Source organism: Mastigoproctus giganteus, chromosome 2 (genome assembly GCF_048544385.1).
Source record: "Mastigoproctus giganteus isolate SK-2022 chromosome 2, ASM4854438v1, whole genome shotgun sequence".
Taxonomy (NCBI): Eukaryota; Metazoa; Arthropoda; class Arachnida; order Uropygi; family Thelyphonidae; genus Mastigoproctus; species Mastigoproctus giganteus.
The window spans coordinates 182,635,439-182,659,295 of record NC_143576.1 but is presented as its reverse complement, the minus strand read 5'-3'; the positions used below and the strand labels follow the sequence as shown (position 1 = coordinate 182,659,295).

The window sequence follows — 23,857 nt, the reverse complement described above, 5'->3', positions numbered from 1 at the left end:
GGAGGCGAAGAGTCATTACTTCAAGAGTCCCAGGTTTTGTTCGTCATTCGTCGTATTTTTGGTTAGTTATATTTTATTTGAAAATAGAGTTTACAAACGAAGAGTATGAATATACATATCCGGAATGGCACATTGTAATTCGCGGGAAGCTGTACTTGTGTACGTGACACGATTTCGTCAATGGCGTATTTCATATCGAAGTATATTTGAAGCTGTCGGAGACGTTTGCGAGAAACTGGTACATTGCACATACAAAGGGATTCTGGAAGAACTCAAGATAATTTAATATTAATATAGAAGTAGCTAATTTTGTAGAGAATGACCCAAACATCGCACATTAGTTGAATTACATTCCTTCATTTATATTATTTAATTTGCGATAAATTCAGATGGGACCATATATTCATTAGAACTCTTTTTCTTATTATTAGTCACATAAACTGCCCTATCAATTTGGTGGTGTCTTTTTCGAACATCCTATATATTTTAAATGAGACAATGTTATGAGAGACCCACAGACCTCCTCTATCCGGCTGTTTATATTTATTGTCCAGTGAATTGCACTGACAACACTAGATGGAAATTTGTTACAACAATCAATTAATTTCTGATTGAATGCAAATTTCCACAAATCTCTCCTGCAAACCTTCCTTTTTTAATTAAAATGTGTCTCCTTCTACGTGCCATTCAGGAAATAATAAATATGCTTTCAGCATTTGTCCTGACGTAGCCCAGTGGTCAGGAGCGAGGGTGCATAACACGCGTTCCTTGAGTGGACCGGCGTTCAAGCCCGTGACCACTAAATACGATAAATATTTGTATTGACGATTTATTGTAAAACTCTATTGACTTGGTTGTCGTGCCGGAGTATAAACAGAAAATTTATTTTTATTTTATTTATTTAGCTTACTGAGTCAGTTTAAATCCTTAAACAGCACAGGTGTCTGGTTTCCAGACGCTGCAATTTACAGTCGCTGAAGTCTTGTACTCGTGATTAATGACATATCACAAATCTCTCTCAGGATAACTCGGGAATTTTTTTTTTTTTTTTTTGGCTGGTTCAGCATAAGACTCGGGCTTCCTTGCACCATGTAGATAATAATAATAATGCTTTAAAGAGATCTAAACAACAATATGGCACGATGTTAAGTGCATCGTTGTAATTAAAGTTCCCAAAAAGGCAAAATTTCTCGTCTTCTGCATAAATTTCACGCAAACAAAATTCGGAAGGACATCAGCAAACTTTCCTGTATATTTATTGTATTAAACATATAAAATAAAACAGCAGAAACCGCAAACACGATTAATTAGCTGCAGGGAAAAGCTATAAATTGTGGGCCCCGCCAAAATAGCGTAATAAGGAATCTAGAACGGAGCTACATGCATGGTTGACCCTGCACTTAAAACAAAATCTTCTCACTATCATCACAGGGAGACATTAATATACTCCTCCCACGGTATGCAGAGACAAAAACAGAATTGGATATCTTCCTTTCATCACTTGGAATTTAACACCTGCGCACCCCATCAACTAAACAGAATCAAAACTGAATCTAATCTACTTGAATATAAGCAGCGCTAAACTCCTGCAGAATTTTGGAAGTTTTAATTCGGATCACTATCCTCTTGCCGTTAAATTTTACCCCCTGCCTAAGAATACTAACCAGAATAAAAACAAGAAGACAACAACCACAAAACTCATTTTTTCTACCAAGTTCATGCATTTATAATATGTTTTGGGTGGCACCTAGACGCAAGTCAAACTCCACCTTGTAAATCTGTGATTGAAACAGTAAAACTGTCTAAAGGACTAAGAATGTTGTGTCTGTGTGTGTTTATGTAAACACACACAAGCACAGCCAATACCTGGTCAGTCACTTTCTTGCACCTGTCTCTAGGCGCGTTTAGCTGGGACCGGTTCTGCTATCTAGTGCTTATATGCACCAAGTTCGCATCCATTGGAGGTAGTGCAATATCAATGGATGCACCAAGTTCGCATCCATTGGAGGTAGTGCAATATCAATGGATGCACCAAGTTCGTACAGGAAAGCATAATTCTTAAGAAGCTTAGAGCAATGGACTGGAACGCAATCTACAAACTTCTTCCCTCTCAAGCAATAGACTGCAACGCAAATCCCCTATGGGCTATCGCCCGGTTAGGGGCAGCAAGAAAGATAAACATCTGCGAATGAACCAGGCCCTGGTTCTCCAGTCAAATGAAACCATATTTCAATGACAAGCAAAAAGCCTAACAAGAATGGCGAAAAACATGAACCCCGAAATCCCACACCTTCTTCAAAATGAAAAGAGAAATGTTTAAGAGGATTAGAAGGCAAGCACGTAACAAGATAATCTTCGAAAAATTTGCAAGCCGACCAACAATTCGAAAAAAATGTTTCCATGTGACTTGGGAGGCTTTTAAAGAATGGGTGGATCACATCTTTGGAAATTGTGGTAATTTACCACCTCACAGAAGACAATCGTAGACCCAACAACCAATTTCTTCCTTTGGAGAAGCTATCCATCCCTAGCCAAGAAATTGTGCGGTCATCAAAAGACTACCCGTAAATGCACCACAGGCCCAGATAAATTTCCCCTTTTCATCATTAAGATATATAGTATAGGACTTATTGTCCTATACTTTCAACAGGATAATTGAAACGGCCACTCTCCTGGAAGCCTGGAAAACGTACCTCACAAAACTAATAGACCTGGAACCTGGAGAAACTACAGACCTATTTCCATAAGATGCATCTTATTAAAAATCTTTGAGAAATGCATAATCAAACATTTAAATAATCGATGTTTTGGCCACCGTCCATCCTATCTTCACTCAGTCATCGAAAACAGATCAACTTTTACAAACCTATTAGAGACAGGTTCCAGGATCCAAACAGCCCTGAACAATAAAAGCCAGATGGATATCCTCTTCCTGAACATTAAAGCCTCTTATGACAGGATAGCAAGCAATTCAACCCCTCCTCCACTCCCTGGAGTGTCACAGTCGCATTACAGGAAACTTACAATCTTGCAGGAATTACTAACAGAGAGGCACATTATTGTTAAGCATGATGGTTTCAGCATCGATTACATGCCAAATAGAGGGGCTCTCTCTCTCTGCGACACTTTTCACTGCAGCCTTTGATCCATTCCTCTCAACCTGCAATAACATCATTACCTACGCCGACGACATGAAAATGTTCTTTCCATCCAAAAATAGTGTTAGTGCGCACAAGGTTGCTCTACAAGTCACAAAACAGTTAACTAACCTGGCCATCTTCCTGGCTTCGATTGGTCTTGAATTAAACTCTCTCAAAACGGCCCAGTTGTCCTTCTCCTGAAAGCATAAGAAGCATGACTTCGTACTCTTAAATGGCCAACCGATACAGAAAGTCGAATATCAGAAAGATCTGGGAATTACCTGGGGCAACAAGTTATCCTTCACGGAGCATTTCAGTACCACAAAGAAAAATACCTTAGCCGCCATCGAGCCGCGCTCAAGACAGGAATTAACTGGGGTCCATAATGCTCAACTGGTGAAAGAATACATTGATAGGCACGTTGCTCCGATTGCCTTATATGCTTCGGTTATTTGGTCATCAGTTCCAGAAACATACGTCAAAACCTTCCTAACATTGAATATTGGCTCCTTAGGTGGTTAAACCGGATCTTCCAATTTCTCTTCATTGTATCAAGAGGCATTCTGTATGCAGATATGGAGTGGACACCTTGGAAGTTTATTTTTATCAGGACAAATATTCATATCTTGGCCAAATTACTCACAGGTAAATATGATACGCCAGTCCTATCAGGCATCATATCTCACCCACGAAATCTGAGGCAATCGTGCAGTCTGCAAATCAAACCACTATGGTTCAACCTAATCTCCTTGAAAAGCTTTAACAGGATGTTCCCGCTTAATACAATGGAAATTCTGAACCGCTTTCAAGTAAACTGTGAAAAATTATGCTCCAGTAAGACCTACAGAACGATTATCTTCCAACAAACAACTGAGTCACAACAGCCCGCCGTTGAAGGCGGTCCTAATGAGCAGTTCTTGCCAAATCTCTTCCGTGGTTTTGGAAGTTGACCCCCTAGCAACACAATATTTTTGCTTCTCAGTGTTATGCCACCATCAAGCAGATCGTGAGAGAAGTTTGGTAAGCTTTACGTGTTGTGGATACTCCTCTTTGAGATATCGAGCATAAAGGTCCTTTTTAATTTTTAAACTCAATTTTTTGTAAATTTATTTCTGAGTTATAATTTTTTTATCTCCTCTAGCTTGCATTCTGTATAAGGGGCGATTGTAAATAGAAATCAATTGAATAAATAAATAAAAAAAACAGCCCCCCCCCTCGTGAACTTTAACGCAATACCAAACCTACGAGTACCTCTTGACTTCGCCCTCGTGGGTAGCACAGTTGGTAGAATCACCGGCCTCCCACACCGGGTGGAAAGACCTGGGTGCGAGTCCCGTCAATGACGTGTGGAATTTTTATGGGCCTTTTGCACAATGCGGCTTAGATAGTTAGTCTCAGGCGAGGGTAGTATGGTTTTTTTCTCCCAGAAACTCAGGTTTTTCGTCCAGCAAACAGAAAATGGACCTCAGAATTTACGAACAGTATATACGGAGCAATATGACCTTAGTCGCTATTGCTCCTAAAACCCAACTACAACAACAACCTCTTGACTTCCCGAAACTCCTGTGGTGGCAGACCTGGTGATATAATAGTTTTGAAACTGATTAACTGTATAGTATCTCAAGAAAAGTCAGGTTACTAGTCTTAAAAATCAAAAATAAAAACCCTTTATATTTGAATTTGATCGCCTGATATTTCTCAACTAAAGCAAGTCAGCAGGCCTTCGTGGACAGTATAGTTCGTATAATCACCACACTTCCTATACTGGGCGGAAACCACACGAGTTTGAATCCTATCAATGAAGGGATGAATTTTTATGTTCTTTTTTAATCACAACGTGGCTGAATTAGTCTGTCTCAGGAGAGAGTAGCGTGGTTTTTTTTTTCTCTCAGAAACGCGGGCTTTTCATCCAACGAACAGAAAATCTATACAAAACACACGCAATTTACAGAGATATTATGCTGAGTGGACAGAATACCTGCCTAGTAACCTAGTAACGGGTAGGCCCACCTTTCGTCCGGATAAGGGCAGTCACACTGCGAGGCATGGAGTCCACTAGTTCACGAAAGCTTTCCACAGGTATTTCATTCCTTGCTTGCTACACAGCTGTTCATAATTCGGTCGCATTCCTTGGTGGAGGATCCAAAGCTTAAACAGACTTTTCCACAAAATCCCATAGATGCTCTAGAGGTCTGGTGAACGGGGAGGCCATTCCATGGTGGTAAAATCTGTGGAATTCTCTTCGAACAAATGTTCTAGTCACCACAGCTCTGTGGGGAGGCATAATGTCCCGCTGGAAGAGTCCATTGCCTTTTGGGTCCACGACGGCCATGAAGGGATGCAGATGGCCTACAAGGATGAACACCTAACCTGGACCGTTCAGAGATTCATCTTGACGTACCAGAGGTCCCAACGAGCGCCAGTTGAACATCCCCCACACCATTACCGCCCATACACCTGCCTGAACAGTTCCTTGTTGATATGACGGGTGCATAGCTTCGTGCGGTTTCCGCCAGATACGCACCCTCACGTCCACTCGAAATAACTGGAAACGGGACTCATCGGACCAGGAGACACGTATCCAATCATTCAAGGTTCAGTGCCGATGTTCTTTCGCCAAGTTGAGGCATAGAGTCCTGTGTCGTGGTGTTAGTAATGGAACTGTGGTGACTCGGTGCTTTCATAACCTAATGATGGTCTTGGTGGAGACGTTTCTGACACCTCCCTCGTTGAAGGTGAATTGTGCCACTGTCGCTCTCTGGATGGCTCATATGAAACGGATATCATCGCTCTTCTCGAGCTGGCCCTACGCAAAATAAATATCCATAAATGTCCAGGTTTAGATCTTGTGGAAAATTCTGCAATTGTCAAATTTGCTAAAATCTTCCAGAAATACTTCTGGGTACAACAAATGTCTTACTGAGGAGATTTTTCCTAATCTCTGGAAGGTAGCTTTGATAAAAATTATTCAAAATCCGGACAAAAATAAATCTGATCCAAAAGCAAACAGACCCATCTTTCTATTATTATTATTATTATTATTATTGTTGTTGTTGTTGTTGCTGATATATTATTTCTCCCTGATTGGGGGATTCCACTCCGTGACGGGTACTGCTACTAAGTACACAGGGTGGTTGCAATGTCTGGTGTTACTGTTGGTCGAGGAAATCTCTGACTATCCTACAGGTGTTCAGGATTGCGACTTTGTGGAGTTCCTTGTAGGTGTTCTCTGGGAGACCTATTGCTGCTAGGCTGCAATATAGAGTCTTTGGCACCATACCGGTGGTTGACACGATGATTGGAATGGTCGTTACTTCTTGCATATGCCACATCTCCTTGACCTCATGTCTCAGGTTCGTGTACTTCCTAATTTTTTTCGGCATGGTTTTATGGATATTGCTAGTGTTGGGTACCGCTATGTCAATCAGATAGGTAACCTTTTCCATCTTGTTCACGAGGGTTATGTCCGGTCTGTTGTGCGGGATGGTCTTATCCGTTATTATGGCGGGATCCCAGTACAGCTTGTGGGTTCGGGTCTCTAGTACTGCCTGGAGTTCGTACTTGTAGTATGGTACGCTTTCTTTGGTCAATTGGTATTTCCTTGCTAGCTTCTGATGTATTATCCTGGCTACCTGGTCGTGTCTATAAATGTACTCAGTCTGGGTAATCACCTTGCACCCCACAGTGATGTGTTGGATCGTTTCTGAGTCCAGGTGGCATCATCGACATGTGTCATCTGACATTCGGGGCTCCTTTGCGATGTATTTTCTATAGTTTTTGGTGTTGATTACCTGGTCTTGGATGGTCAGCATGAATCCTTCAGTCTTGTGGAAGTGCGTCCCGCTTATGAACCATGCATTGGAAGCAATGTTATCGATTTGATCTTGATGAAAGTCATTGTAGTGTCTGCCATGGAGTGTCTTCTTTGCCGATCTTTCTAGCTTCGTTTCTTGTGTTGTCTGGGCGGGAGGGGGCTCTTCGCTTAAGTTGAGTGGGGTATACCACTTATCTATCTTCCTTATGGCCTGGTGGAGTGGTTCTGTGTTGTTCTCGAAGTAATCCTTCAGGTTAACTATCGCTGTTTTCTGTTGCTCTATCAGGTTTATCAGGTCACTTCCTCCCTCTTTCCGAGCTATTGTTAGTCTCTCCACTGCTGACTTCGGGTGGTGTTGGCGGCTCTTGGTCATCATTGTCCTTGTCTTTCGCATGATATCTTCTAGCTCGCTGTTAGTCTAATCAATGGCCCCGATGGTGTATGTTAGTATTGGAGCTGCCTAGGTGTTTATGGCTCTAACTGTGTTCCCTCCGTTCAATTTTGCTTTTAGCAGGCTTCTGAGTCTCGGATGTTATTTTTCGATCAGGCACTTCTTAATTTCCTTGTGCTCTAACTGCTGAGCCTGCATCATCCCTAAGTATTTGTAGGTCTCTCCTTCTGTCATAGCTTCGATCTCTTTACCAGTCAGCAGCTGGTAGTTTCGGCCAATTAATTTCTTCCTGATTGGGGGTTCCACCTCGTGAGGGGTATTGCTACCAAGTACACAGGGTGGTTCTTGTTATGTCTGGTCTTACTATTGGTTGCGAAACTCTCTGACTATCTTACAGGTGTTCAGTATTGCGACTTTTTGGCGATCCTTGTAGGTGTTCTCTGGGAGACCTAATGCTGCTAGGCTGTTATGAAGAGTCTTTGGCACCATACCTGTGATTGAAGCGATGATCGGGATGGTCGTTACTTGTTGCATATGCCACATCTCTTTTATCTCCTGTCTTAGGTTCGTGTACTTCCTGATTTTTTCCCCATGTGTTTTTCTTCAGGTTGCCAGTTTTGGGTACCGCTATGTCAATCAGATAGGTAGCCTTTTCCTTCTTGTCCACAAGGGTTATGTCCGGTCTGTTGTGCAGGATTGTCCTCTCCCTTATTATGGCGCTGTCCCAGTAAAGCTTGTGGGTTGGGGTCTTTAGTACTGTCTGGGGTTCGTACTTGTAGTAGGGTACACTTTCTTCAATCAACTGGTAAATAATAATAGTAATAATAATTATTAATATTATTATCCATGAGGAGCAAGGAAGTCTGAGGCTTGTGCTGCAGTACCAAAAAAAATTTCCGAGTTACCATGAGAGAGAGAGAGAAAAAATCAGAAGTGAAAGGAGTCACTAAGAAAGAGAAGAATGATGATATCCAGATCAGGACCCTGAGTGTGCCAAGTCCATACTCACCAAATGTGAGCCCACGTGGTTGTTTTAGCAAACCTTGGCAAACTATTTGAAAGATTGTTAGCACCCAGAGTAGCAGGTTTAATTGAAGGTCAAAACTTAATGTCTTCATCCCAATTTGGCTGCTTCAAGAAGTGAAAATCCTGTGAAGACGCCTTGGTCTCTTCAGTTCACTACATATCAGCTTCTAGGTCTAAATATGAACTGGCCATTTTCATTGACTTCGAGGGAACTTTCGATTCCCTCTGGTGGGAGGGCGCTCTCAACTATCTTACCAAAGTCATATGCTCTCAGCAACTGTTCCAAATTATTAGAAGATACTTTAAAAATAGACTCATCCAAGTAATCTCGAAACAGCAGTCTCTCTCAAGGACCATCTCAAGAGGATGCCCTGAGGGATCAGTTCTGGGATTCCTCTTCTGGAACATAGTTTTGGACAGCTGGCTCATGCAAAAACCTGACAATATCTGTACCTTCGCCGACGCCGATGATTTGGTTCTTCTAATTCCAGGTTGATCGAGTCTAGAACTAGAACAATCAGCCAATATAACTCTTTCTGCGCTAATCAAGTGCTCTAATATAAATAAATTACGAATATCTGCCATAAAAACAAAACTGATGGTTTTTAAGGGGAAGTTTGAATGCAGAAGACCTCCTAATATAAAGATACACGGTAAGCAAATCCCTTTTGTACCTAAACTAAAATATTTGTGTAATTTTAGATGACAGGTTAACCTTCTCCTCTTATATTAATAACCTCGCCTCGAAGATTAAGAAGTTCACTACAGCAATTATCCACACTTCCAAATCGGTCTGGGGACTAAATAGGAAGATTCTCTTACTACATTGGTATGCAAAAGTTAAGGACCAGTCAGGGTTTCACATCTACCTTCTCATAGGAGTGACCTGGATATTGGAAAAGCATACCAAAAGAACCTCCTGAAGTATAGAAATGATGAAGGAAACAACACTGACACAACAACGGAAACAAAACGGTACAGAGGGACTTTATTCAAAAATGGCAATGTAGCACAGACTGCCACGGTACAGATGCATCACTGCCAAAGATGGAACAAAGGAAAGAGGCGTCCTCAGTAGGAGACATGGCCACCCCTAATGTCGATGCAGGCTTTTCACTGCCTGTCCATACTTAGAACAATGTTGTTTGATAAGTTCTTGCGGTAACATCGTTTATTCCTCTGCCAGCGCCATCTTCAGCTGGTGAACATTTTCTGGTGGATGTGGACGTGCCGCTAAGCGTCTCCCCAGAGCGTCCCATATGTGTTCGATGGGATTTAGATCGGTTAGAAACGGGTAGGCTAGTCCATACGAACAATGTTGCCACTTTCCAAAAGCATATTAACAGCTGCAGTGCGATGGGGTGTGGCGTTATCATCCATAAACACGAACTCAGGGCCAATGGCACCTCGGAACAGGCGCACATTGGGAAGAATTACTTCAGTACAGTAGCGTGCATCGATTACAGTACCGCCTTCCAGTCCTGGAGTTGTGTATGTTCCAAGGTAAACTTCTCCCCAGATCCAAGGTAAACTTCTCCCCAGACGAGAACACCTCGAGCACCATATCGATCCCTTTCAGTGATGTTTGCCGGGTGAAACCGTGTGCCAACCTCTCGCCAGATTAGCTGATGTCCAGAATCGCTGCTGAGACTGAATCTACTCTCATCGGTAAAGAATACCTTACCCCATTGCGCTGCTGTCCAGTCCACGTGTTTGATGCACCACTGTAAACGGTGTCTCTGAAGGGCAGGTGTTAAAGGGACACAGCGTACTGGCCGTCGGGAAAACATTCTCCCTTTGTGGATTCGCCTGGCCACCGTAATCCTGTGCATCTGATTTGAAATGGATCCCGCTGTGTGAATGTAAGGGTGTAAAAGTGTATGCCTGGATGGGTGAATGAATGCCAGAAATAGTGTGTTGAATGTATAAATGTCGAAAGCAGAATATAAAAGTATGACAGGAAGTGTGTTTAAAAAAGAAAAAAAAAATTAGCATTAGTATAATTGTTATATAAATGTTAGTGTTTTTTTATTATTATTATTTGTATGTTTAAATTGTGTGAGCTTTCTTTAAATTATTGCTTGTTTAAATTGTTGCTTTGTCTTTAAAACAATGGTTAAACAAACATTAAATTATTTTAAAAGCAATAATTGGACAGGCTGGTTCGACAGCTTGGTGTTAGTTTTAGTTGTTTAATAAGTCATCTCTCCCTGGTGTGAATGAGAATGATGGATGAATGAAAAAAAAATATATATATATAAAAAAGTTGTAAAATATAAAAACTATAACATGTTGCCTTGAAATGTAGGGGAAAAATCTATAAAATGTAAAGAAAAGAGAAAAGAAGGGGAAAAAAAAACTATAAAATATAAAAAAAAAAAACAACAAAAATTTTGTGTGAGCGAATGATATGAATTGCATGTTCTGTTCCAGCCTCTCCACCAGATAGATAGATGGCATTGGGAACCTTATGCACCACAAGATCATCCATGCTATTGGCTGTTCCTGTGTAATGCTGTTCCAGGTGGTATACAACCACCAGCACAGCTCAGCTGCTGCTATTAGGCATTCCTAGCCACGCTCCATTGCATGGTCCTTTGCCTCCACTCCCCGGGCTGGAGGGGGGAGTTACCTTTGGTCTCCACCCCCTCGCCGCCTCTCTTTCCGTTCTGGTGGTGCAGGCCTGCTCCACTGATTTGGGGGTCATCTTCTCTATGGACCCTATATCTCTGTCTTTCCCCCAGCTTTCAGTCTCCCCTCCCCCCTCTAACTTGAAACTACTAGCGTTCAAATCATTGTTAAATTGCTTGAGCCCTACAACCAAAAACTTAATGACATCAAATCGCATAACTAGTACTCCTTTTGGCTGACCCCTATCTATAGCCGTTTTTTATTTTAAGGTCCTAGCTACTGAAATCTCAGAAAATTAGGTGGCAGGACCTGCCAGATTAAATAACTATAATACTAGTGTACCTGGTCTGCCTCCATGGGTCAGAGTGTGGGCAACGTTGGGACCTATTAGGGGCCCAGTGGCGAAATGACCAGAGGAACAACGGTACACGATTCTACACATTTACAACATCCATACACTTTTAAACCTCTGGCATTGACAGTGTTCTGTTTCACACCTACAATGTATACTACGTGGAGATTGGGGAAATCCCTGGTGTAGTTTGACACTAAACACACTCTACACTGCATCCAGACGCCATCACTTCCCCAGGTAAACGACGCACACGTACCCGGCCGTCCAAATGATGCAACACGAAACGTGATTCATCGGACCAGACGACTTTCTTCCAATCACTCAAAGTCCAGTTTCGATGCTCGCGTGCCCGTTGTAGGCGCTGTCGCCGGTAACCGTGGTAGGCATGGGCACTCGGAGTGGCCTGCGGCTACGCAGCCCCATTTCCAGCAGGGTTCGATGTAATGTATGTTGTGACAGTCTGCGTGGGTAGCACAGTGGTAGCGTCACCGTCCTCCCTACACTGAGTGGTAAAGTTCCGGGTTCGAATCTCGTCTATGACGCGAGGAACTTTAGTAGGCTTTTTTCTAGGCTTTTTTCACTCTGTGGCTGAGTTAGTCGGTCTCAAGGGTAGATAGCAAGGTTTGTTTCCCCAGAAACGGGTTTTTTCGTCCAGCAAACAGGAAAATCGACCAGAGAACACGGGCAATTTACAGACAAAATAAATATGGATAGATGTAATCATTACAAGGGACCCTAATCTCATAATTTCTTTTTAATTTTGTGTGTTGTCACACATTACTCCCGTCACCAGCATTCCAATTACCGGCGAATTGCGCCACAGTCGCCCTTCTGTTGCCACGTACCATCTGGGAGACCCTTCGCTCACCTCGAGCATCGATGAGCCGTGGTCGTCCAACACTTCGCCAACGGTTCTTGGGTTTTCCTTCCTCGGACCACTTTCGGTAGATACTAACCACTGCTGACTGCGAGCAACCCATCAGCCGTGCCGTTTCAGATATGCTTTGACCCAATCGTCTGTTCATTTCAATTTGGCCTTTGTCAAACTCGCTTAAGTCCACTGCCTTTCCCGTCTGAAGAACAAGAGTAACGCTGATTAACGGAGCTCAATATCAGGTGTTTTTTATACCGTGTCCAGACCAGCGCACGCGCCGTAGTTCAGCTGCAGTTGCTTTGATTTGCATAACGACTCGCTGGTCATAATGATTTGGCTCATTGGTGTAGATAAATAAGGGATACTAAAGGACAAAAAACAGTTTTTTTTTTTTTTTTTTTTTACTGTAAGCCATTTTCACTGTGTTTCGCATGAGCTGCATGTAGGCAACAATTTTGACATAGTTTAATTTGAATTTTAGCTAATCATTTTGTATCAGTCGCTCATCATAGGTTACTGTACAACTGGAACGTGTTGGGATTACTAAAAAGATTCTAAGATCGATTGCTGGAGGCTGCAGGGCAGAAGTCAGATGGTTATAATTAATGGATATTCCTCAGAATGGTGTAACGTCAGGAGTGGGGTTCCCCAAGGATCGGTTTCTGGACCACTATTTTTTTTAATTTTCATAAACGACATCGACGAAGGAGTAGAAACCGTGATGTTAAAATTTGCACACCATGTAAAGATTGATGGAGTGGTTAATGATCAGTGCCAAGCAGCGCTCTTTCAGGATAACTTGAACAGACTTCAAAAATGATAATAAAGGTGGCAGATATGTTTCAATGTAGCAAAATGTAAGGTCTAACACTTAGGGAATAATTACAAAATAAATTATACACTTGACGGTTGAATTAAAAACCGAAATAAATGGATCTGGGAGTTGCGATATGGGAAAGTATGAAGTTTTCAGAGCAGTATAAACAGGCCATCAGGAAAGTCCATGGTGTCCAATCAATGATTTATCTAACATTATCCTGTAGAGAGAGGGAGTTCATAGTCCCACTGTATAAGGCAATTGCAAGAGCACATATGGAATAATGAGTTTAAGTATGGTATGGAGTAAGAGGAAAGACTCTCCGTATGTGGGCGGTTGCCCTCTTGGCAACCAGGCACCTCAGAGGTAACCCGATTGAGGTTTATAAGACTCTGAGAAGGTTAATGAAACGAATCAGTGTGGAATTTTCACTGTTTGAGCGTGTAGCACAGTAGTATCCTCACCGTCCTCCCCACACCGAGTGGAAAAGGTCCAGGTTCGAATCCCGTCTATGACGCTAGAACTGTAGTAGGCTTTTTTCACTCCGTGGCTGAGTTAGTCGGTCTCAGGGATAGACAAGCAAAACCCCAGAAACTGGGATTTTTTTTTATCCAGCAAAACAGGCAAATCGACCAGAGAACACACGCAATTTACTGACACAAAATACGAGTTTATGTAATGAATTACGGTTGATCCTAATATAATAGTTTGATTTTTTTGTATTGGGGAATTTTCACTATTATAAAGAATTCTAGAAGTAGAGGTCATAAATTCAAATTATCAGGGTTGAGGTTTAGACTAGATTGTAGGACGTTTTCTTTTAGCCAGTGAGTCATTGATTACTGTAACAAGTTGTTTTGCACTTAGTTGAGGCTGACAGTCTGAATAAATTTAAAGGTCGACTGGATAGTTACCTATGTGAGTAGGGAAATATATTATTTGTATTTGTATTTTTTATTTATTTATTTTTTTACTCTTTTGTCAAGTAAAGCGTGTATGAGAAAAATAATGAGGGACACGCAAGGGTAGTTTTAAGGGTTAAAAGGATCTAGCCAATTTTGGCACGCACCTCCTGCATTAGAGTGTTCAGATTTTTAGTGTCAGCTTACTAAAAATTACACACCAGATGGTGCTCAGTTATGGCACTGCTTTTATTTCAAAATGCAGTTTGTTGGTGATCGCTAGGAGCGTGTTTGAAGTGCTGTGAGTTTGCGACGTTAGTTGCCATTATCGCAGCACTAGTTAAATTTGCATTTCGTTAAAATGAGTTTATTTGAAAGTTGCGACAACCATTATGGCACAAAAAATCTCTACGAAGTGCTAAAAGTCCAAAAAACAGCCACAGAAAAAGAATGTGAGTTTTGAACAAAGTAATCAAATGGCCAAAACCGTTTGAAGTTTATCACTTAATTGCATTATTGCTTATCGAAAAAATCTTAATAAATGTCGTTTTAAAAAATATGATTTTGTAGCAGCAGTAGTTTCTATCCTACTCTCTGCGATACTTTTATGCCACCAGTTGGTTATCGTGGGCACAAAATGTCACTAATACTTTTGTTGAAGAACTTATTATTTATCAAAATTTTACCAGATCGTGTCTCTTTAAGCTTACACGCTTTCATCTGAAACCTTATTCAAGCCCCCCACCCTCAGAGAAACTTACGTGCGCAACCCCGTACACAAAATATATAAAAATTACTTGACTAGTCGAAACTCGATATTTAGCGCCAAAAATGGGGTGTATAAGGCTTTGAATGGTTTGAACAAGCTCAATGCTGATGAGATTCATCCTCTTGCCAAAATTAATCGCCAGAGGGGACATAAATTCAAGTTGAGGAAAGACAGTTAAATAGATGTGCAGAAATTTGCCTTTAGCCAGCGGGTGGTTGATTGTTGAAACAAACTTCCATCTGTCGTGGAAGTTGACAGTTTTAATAAATTCAAGGCAGAACTAGACAAATATTTGGAGCGAATGAATGATATGCATTTTTTTTTTTTTTTTTTTTTTTTTTGGCGATGCTGTATAAGCTTACTTTCTTGCATGGTATGGCTCTACTAATGCCGAAATAAGTCATTAATGTTGTTTGTACAGTGGTGCTACCAATTTTGTGTTTCCATTGCTTGAATGGGATGTTCAGTTTTTAAAAGCTGTAACTAGGGGAACTTGGCACTGCATCAGTATGAATCAGTAGTGGCTAAATTAAAAAATAAATAAATAAAAAATAATAACACATCTTTGCAAAGGGGAACTGCCATAGGTATATTGGTGTGGGTGATCTTATCCAATTTCATGTTGGTTTTATCTCGCCCTTGAAGGTGATACATTAATTATAATCACTGGCATCTGACACCAGTTGGAAAAGGCCAAAGTCCTAATCTCTTCATTGGCGCAAGGGATTTTTATGGCTTATCTACAATGTGGATGAGTTAGTCGATCACAGTGGAAAGTGGCATTGTGTTTACTTTCTGAAATTCTAGCTTTGCGTGCAGCAAACTGACCAAGGAATGCATATCATTAAAATGATAGGCGAACAGCTTTGAAACTGTGCCATCTGGGTAGTGGTATCCACTGAGAATGAATAACAGTAGTCTTCTCTACTAGAGAAGCGTTACTTGTCAATGATATACAGGAATTTTTCTAGCAGGGATAAGGAGGTGATTATTCCCTTGTATAAGGCAATGGTTAGGCCACATCTTGAGTACTGTATACAGGTCTGGAGGCCTCATTTCAAGAAGGATGTAGAGCTGCTGGAACGGGTACAGAGAAGGGCAACAAGATTAGTAAATGGAACAAAGGGTTGCTCTTACAAAGAAAGGCTTAAGTTTTGCAAATTACAGAGTCTGGAGACTAGGCACCGGCGAGGTGATCTGATAGAGGTGTATAAGGCTTTGAATGGTTTGAGCATGCTCAATGCCAATGGGATTCTTCATTTTTCTCAGAATAATCACCTCAGAGGGCATAAATTCAAATTGAGGAAGGACGGATGTCGGATAGATGTGCAGAAATTTGCCTTTGGCCAGCGGGTGGTTGGTTGGTGGAACCGACTTCCATCACTTGTTGAAGTTGATAGCCTAAACAAATTTAAAGCTCAACTGGACAGGTATTTCGAACGAACGGAGGGGTGAAATGGGAGAGGGTTTTTTTTTTTTTTTTTGGCTGATGCTGAATAAGCTTGCTTTCTTGCATCATATGCCTCTACTAATGCTAATGCTAATTCAAAGTAGTGCAATACCTGGTATCTCATTGTAAAGGCAGCCACAAGATGAAGTATAATTAAAACAGTGCCTTTTACACTACATATGTAGTTTAAATTTATGGGTAAACTATGGTGTATCTACACCAATATTATATAGTATATCATTAAAATATATTCGCCTCATAGCCATAGTTGCTTTGGCACTTAACACTCATATAACAAAACCTAACCTAACTGAAATCCTTCTCCCACTCCCCCATTCAGGAAGCTGCAATAAGTAGTTGTTGCAGTAATTGCCTATTACATATGTATATTCCAATTAAATTTTCCCCATATTAGATTTTATACAAAAAACTATATTTCATTCCTGAATAATTCAGTGCCCTCCTTTTTGGATTTTAAAATGTGGGCCACCCTAGCCTCACTGAAAGTCTTGTCTGACAAATTTGATAGGACATTATGATGTGGTTACAAAGGAACTGGATGCAAAAAATAATTTTGATATCATATATTTGGATTTCAGGAAAGCCTTTGACACTGTTGCACATGGAAGACTATTGTACAAATTGGAGCAGAATGGTATTAAGGGTAAGTTGCTACAATGGATAAAAGGATGGTTAAGTGGGAGAAGACAGAGGGTGGTAATCAATGGGTGCTGCTCTTCATGGACTAATGTTATTAGTGGAGTCCCACAGGGTTCGGTGTTGGGTCCACTGTTGTTTTGTATATTTATCAATGATATTGATGAAGGTATATCAGGCTTAATGTCGAAGTTTGCAGATGATACAAAGGTTGCAGGGTTGTTAATGGCAGTAATGGCAGTGTGCTACTCAACAGGATCTAGATAATTTGGGCAGATGGGCTAAGAAGTGGCAACTGAAGTTTAACCTTGACAAATGCAAAGTACTGCATATGGGTAGAAGTAACCCCAGAGAAACGTACTAACTGTGTGGTACTACACTTAAGGTGGTAGAAAATGAAAAAGACCTGGGAGTAATTGTGCAGGCAGATATGAAGTTTTCTGAGCAATGCAGACAGGCTGCCAGGGCAGGTCATGGGGTTTTGTCAATGATATATAGGAATTTTGCTAGCAGGGAAAAGGAGGTGATTATCCCTCTGTATAAGGCAATGGTCAGACCACGCCTTGAGTACTGCGTACAGGTCTAGAGGCCTCATTTTAGGAAGGATGTAGATTTACTTGAGCGTGTATAGAGAAGGGCAACAAGATTGGTGAGGGTAATGAAGGGATCCTCTTACCAAGAGAGGCTTAAGTTCTGCAAATTGCAGTGGCTGGAGACTAGGCACCTGTGCGGTGATCTGATTGAGGTGTATAAGGCCTTGAATGGGTTGAGCACGCTGAATTCTGATGGGATCCTTCCACTTGTTCAGATTACGAACCTAAGGGAGCATAAATTCAAATCAAGAAAAGACAGATGTAGAATAGATGTGCGGAAATTTGCCTTTAGCCAGCGGGTGGTTAATTGCTGGAACAAACTTCCATCTGTCGTTGTGGAATTTGATTTAGGTTGAATAAATTTAAGGAGGAACTGGACAGGCATTTGGAGGGAATGGTGTGATTTTTTTTTTTTTTTTTTTTTTTGCTGATGCTGCATAAGCTCATACACATGCTTTCTTGCATCACATGCCACTACTACTACTGTGTTGTTTACCTTGCCTCTGCGTCAGACCAACTCTTCTTTCTTTGTCCTTATTGCATTATCATCTTGAAAAAATAACAAAAAATTTCAGTAAAGCATTAATAAAGATTACTTATGCTGTTTAAATTGTCTTTACAAGTAGAAAAAAATTCAGCCAAATTTTTTGCTAATAGGGATAAGGTGATTATCCCTTTGTACAAGGCCATGGTTATACCATATCTTGAGTACTGTATACAGGTCTGGAGGCCTCACTTTAGGGAGAAAGTAGATTGCTGAAATGGACGGAGAAGGGCATCCAGATTGGTGAAGAACAGAAGGGTGCTTTTATACCAAGAAAGGCTTCATTTCTGCAAATTGCAGCTTCTGCAGACTAGGCACCTGTTGGGAGATCTGATTTTAGGTGCTTGAGGCCTTGAATCGATTGAATAAGCTAAATGTTGATGGCATTTTTCCTCTTTCTGAGACTACATGCAAGAGGGGGCATGAATTCAATTTGAAAGATGGTTGCAGGATATATGTGTAGAAATTACCTTTCAGTTAACTGGTGGTTGATTGTTGGAGCAAACTTCCATCTGTTTTTGTGGAAATGGGTGGTTTGATACATTCAAGGAAGGACTGAACATTCTTAGAGGGCATGGATGGGACAGGTGTGTAGTTTTTTTTTTTTTGGCTGATACTTTATAAGTTTGCTTTCTTGCATCATTTGCCACTACTAATACCAAATATAGCAATTGAAGACTGTCATATAGTAACATGACAAAATCATCACCTGAATAATGACAGCACTACAGCCCAGTAGCATAGCTACCCTTTTTCAGGCCCAGAGGCAAAGAACATGTTTGGGCCCCTACTTAATGAAAATTGCAAAAAGAGGAGACAGCCAAAGACGCCTGGCCCCTAAAGTGCCCGGAGGCAATTGCCTTGCCTGCCTACATGGTAGCTATGCCACTGCTGAAGCCCTTTGCCGGAGACATCACCTAGATCCTCTAGTTTTTGGGGGCACTACTTAATCATAACAAGATTGTGGGAAGGAGACCCTACTGTGTACTTTTGTTTTGATCTCATAATTTCGGTAATCTTTACAGTCACAGTCTAGAGCATTAGTTGAGGCATACGAAGCAAGAAAGCAAGTTTATGCAGCATCAGCCAAAAGAAAAAAAAAAAACCCTCCCATTTCATCCATTCATTCACTCCAAATGCCTTCTAGCTCAGTGTTAACTTTATTTAAGCTATCAACTTCCAAAACAAGAGATGGAAGTCAAATCTGTTTCAGCAATCAACTACCCGCTGGCTAAAGGCAAATTTCTGAACATCTATTCTACAACTGTCTTTCCTCAATTTGAATCTATGCTACTTCAAGTTCTTAATCTTAACAAAAGGAAAAATCCCATCAGCATTGAGCTTGCTGAACATAAAACCATTCAAGACCATATGGACCACAATCAGATCAACCCACAGGTGCCTAGTTTCCAGGAACTGCAATTTGCAGAACTTAAGCCTTTCTTGGAAGAGCATCCCTTTTTTCCTCTCACCAATCTTGTCGCCCTTCTTTGTACTCATTCTAGCAACTCTACATCCTTCCTAAAATGAGGCCTCCAGACCTGTACACAGTACTCAAAGTGTGGCCTGACCATTGCCTTGTACAATGGTATAATCACCTCCTTGTCCCTGCTATCAAAATTCCAATATATCATTTACAAGACTATGACCTGCTCTGCAGCCCATCGGCACTGCTCAGTGAACTTCATATCTGACTGCACGGTTACCGCAAGGTCTTTTTCATTCTCCACTAACCTGAGTGTTGTACCACACAGTTGGTATGTTTCTTTGGGTTCCTGCTACCCATATACGGCACTTTGCATTTGTCGATGTTAAGCTTGTAGCCAGGTGGGCAGGAGCAGCAGTGCGTAGCACATGCTTCCTGATTAGACCGGGGTTCGAGCCCGTGACCACCAAATATGGAGGATGCGGAAAGGTCAGGGAATGACCACCGCATATCCCCGGAGCAATATGGCCTTAGTTGCTAATGCTCCTAAAAACCAAATAACATAACATAATGTTAAACTTCAATTGCTATTTCTCAGCCCATTTTCCCAACTTATCTAGATCCTGTTGCAGTAGCATACTGTCTTTACTGTCCAACCTTTGTATCATCTGCAAACTTGGACATTAAGCCTGATATATACCTTCATCAATATCATTGATGAATACACAAAACAACAACGGGCCCAGCACTGAACCCTGGGGCACTCTGCTAATAATATTAGTAAACGAAGAGCAGTGTCGATTGATTACCACTCTCTGTCATCTCCCACTCAACCATCTCTTTATCCATTGTAACAACTTGCTCTTAATTCCATACTGCTCCAATTTGTGCATCAGTCTTCCATGTGCAACAGTATCAAAAGGTTTCCTGAAATCCAAGTATATGATATCAAAATTATTTTTCGCATTCAGTTCCTTTGTGACCACATCATGGTATCCAATTAAATTGGTAAGACATGACCTCCTTTTAAAAAATCCATGCTGTGTCTTTACTATTACTGCAGTCTTCTCTAGATGATCCTGCAATGCTTTAACCAATGACTCCATTATTTTCCCCAGTACACAAGTTAAACTAACAGGTCTATAGCTACTTGTGTTACCTTTTTATCCCCCTTTGTGAATTGGAGATACATTTCCACACCTCCAGTCCATGGGAACCTCCTCTGAGTCCAAAGAAACTCATAATTATGGCTAAGGGTTTGCTTACTTCCTTTTCTGCCTCCTTTAATATAATTGGATAGATTCCATCCACTCCAGGTGCCTTCGTTATGTTTAACTTTAGAAATTTCTCCTCCAGTTTGCTCTCGGTTATTGCAAAATCACGTGGCTTGCTGTTAGTTTGATAAACTTCTCCCAGTCCCCTCCTTGAATAACTCCTCAAGTGTGAATGTAGATGCAGAATACTCATTGAATTTGTCAGCTATCTGAGCAGGATCAGGTAGCTGACAAACTGATCCATCCCTTTCCTTCTAGAGTTTACATAAGTAAAGAATTCTTTGCTGTTTTTTTTTGCATCCTTTGCCAATGATTTCTTGTAATCTGCCTTCGCCTGTTTAACCTCTAGAGGCCTCATTTTAGGAAGGATGTAGATTTGCTTGAGCGTGTACAGAGAAGGGCAACAAGATTGGTGAGGGGAATGAAGGGATCCTCTTACCAAGAGAGGCTTAAGTTCTGCTAATTGCAGTGGCTGGAGACTAGGCACCTGCGCGGTGATCTGATTGAGGTGTATAAGGCCTTGAATGGGTTGAGCACGCTGAATTCTGATGGGATCCTTCCACTTGTTCAGATTACAAACCTAAGGGGGCATAAATTCAAATTACGAAAGGACAGATGTAGAATAGATGTGTGGAAATTTGCTTTTAGCCAGCGGGTGGTTAATTGCTGGAACAAACTTCCATCTGTCGTTGTGGAAATTGATAGGTTGAAAAAATTTAAGGAGGAACTAGACAGGCATTTGGAGGGAATGGTGTGATTTTTTTTTTTTTTTTTTGGCTAATGCTGCATAAACTCATACACTTGCTTTCTTGCATCACATGCCACTACTACCCCTTTTGTGACTTGATTACAGACTAACTTATATCTGACATAGGTGTCTGCGCCTCCTGATAATTTATATGTATCCCATGCATTTCATTTTTATTCTCTGCCATGAGCCTCATTAATTCATCTGACATCCATTTAGGCCTAAACCTTGAACATTTTCTTAGTTGGTATGAAAAGCTTAGTAGCTTCCATGATTAAGTCCCTGAAGGCTTCCAATTTCGCATTCACCAATGGTAACATCATCAGTTGATCCCACTATATAGAATTTAAAAACTGTCTGAGACCACTGTAGTCACTTTTATGAAAGTAAAAATCCTTCACTTTACCCTTGATGGTAGTTACATCTTTAAGTAAATCCCATATCAGTACACTGATCACTATCACCCAGTGGTTCCTTTATATGCAAATTCTTAATGCATGAATAATCACTGCTGATAATCAGATCAAGAGTATTACTCCATCTGGTTGCCTCTCAAACATGTATCATACTGAGAGGTTGTGCGTTCTGTAGTATATGTGGGCCCATTACAGATATATGAACAGGTATAAATCCACATTTGAGCCCAAAACCCCCCTTAGAGGATTTTTATTTCCAAGTTTAGATTCAATAGATCTTTTTATTCAAAGCCAAGCTTCCAAACCTATCCTTCATTTTTTTTCTTATTATAGTTGAACCCTTATTATACCCTGTACTCCTTCATTTCTTAGGATTGCATCCTACATTTCATTTTTTTTTTTGTCTTTTTGTTATCTCTATAGTAAGGGTACATACACTTGTGATCAGAGACATAAGTACATAGTCTGCATCTCAATTATTTGAAAATGAAGTTTGGTGCATATTATGCAATCAAAAGAGTTTAGATTAGGGTGACTAATTATTTTGACTCTCTCTCCAAATTTAGTAATTTGGAGACTCAGAAGTGTTGGGAGGGTCAGTTTCCCCAGTCTGCACATTGTGGAATGGTCCAGAATTGCAGCAAACCCCCCCCCCCCACACACACACCACGACAGGGAAAAGCAGACTGCGGTGGTGAGGCTGTTTGCCCTGGACCTGTTCTGACTGCTAGAATAGTCTTATATTTCTACCACTTTCTCACTTTGCTTTAGAAAAATGAGACAAAGCACCAACTTTTCTCGAATTAATTCTTTATACCGCCTGATTCCATCTTTATTATATATATTTTTTAATATTTATCATAAATGCTTGGTTCTGTTATTTTGAGGAATGCCTTGTTTTTCTTTAAAGTAAAGAAATAGAATAAATAAAGAATAAAAAATACAAGATAAATTAAATTTTAAAAACAAGTTAAGCTTAAAAATCTGTAGAGAATTTTGCGGGTGATAATAAGAAACAATCTGTTAAAAATGCAATTATAGCAACATTTGCAGTGAAAATAAAGTTGTAAGATTAGCATTAGTAGAGGCATATGATGCAAGAAAGCAAGCTTATGCAGCATCAGCCAAAAAAAAAAAAAAAAAAAAAACTCGAAATACCTGTCCGTGAGCCTTAAATTTATTTAGGCTATCAACTTCCACAACAAGGGATGGAAGTCTGTTCCACCAACCAACTACCCGCTGGCTAAAGGCAAATTTTCGCACATCTATCCTACATTTGGCTTTCCTCAATTTGAATTTATGCCCTCTCAGGTGATTATTCTGAGCAAGAGGCAGAATCCCATCAGCATGCTCAAACCATTCAAGGCTTTATACACCTCTATCAGATCACCTCGCCGGTGCCTAGTCTCCAGACACTGTAATTTGCAAAACTTAAGCCTTTCTTCATAAGAGCAACCCTTTGTTCCATTCGCTAATCTTGTTGCCCTTCTCTGTACTCGTTCCAGCAGCTCTACATCCTTCTTGAAATGAGGCCTCCAGACCTGTATACAGTACTCAAGGTGTGGCCTGACCATTGCCTTATACAAGGGAATAATCACCTCCTTATCCCTGCTAGAAAAAATCCTATATATCATTGATAAGACACAATGAGCTACTCTTGCAGCCCGTCTGCACTGCTCAGAGAACTTCATATCTGCCTGCACAATTACCCCCAGTTCCTTTTCATTCTCTACCACTGTCAGCGAAGTATCACAGAGTTGCTCTGGAGTTGCTGTTTCCCATATGTAGTACTTTACATTTGTCAATGTTAAACTTCATTTGCCACCTCTCAGCCCATCTGCTCAACCTTTCCAGATCCTGTTGCAGCAGCTTAGCATCAGTAGTGTCCTTTACAACCCTGACAACCTTTCTATCGTCTGCAAACTTGGACATTAAGTTTGATATACCATGATCAATATTATTTATAAATACAGAAAACAATAATGGACCCAACAGTGAACCCTGAGGGGCTCCACTAATAACATTAGTCC

General features: G+C 40.8%; 1 protein-coding gene across 1 annotated transcript in view; it reads left to right on the top strand.

Moving 5' to 3' along the window:
* Nucleotides 1-14,197: 14,197 nt before the first annotated feature.
* Nucleotides 14,198-23,857, top strand: part of LOC150089816 (dnaJ homolog subfamily C member 9) — a 49,757-nt gene continuing 40,097 nt past the window's right edge. Inside the window, exon 1 of the mRNA XM_090368836.1 lies at nucleotides 14,198-14,402. Coding sequence (XP_090224962.1) covers nucleotides 14,312-14,402 — 91 coding nt within the window. The 5' untranslated portion in view covers nucleotides 14,198-14,311. The remainder of the gene's footprint in view (nucleotides 14,403-23,857) is intronic.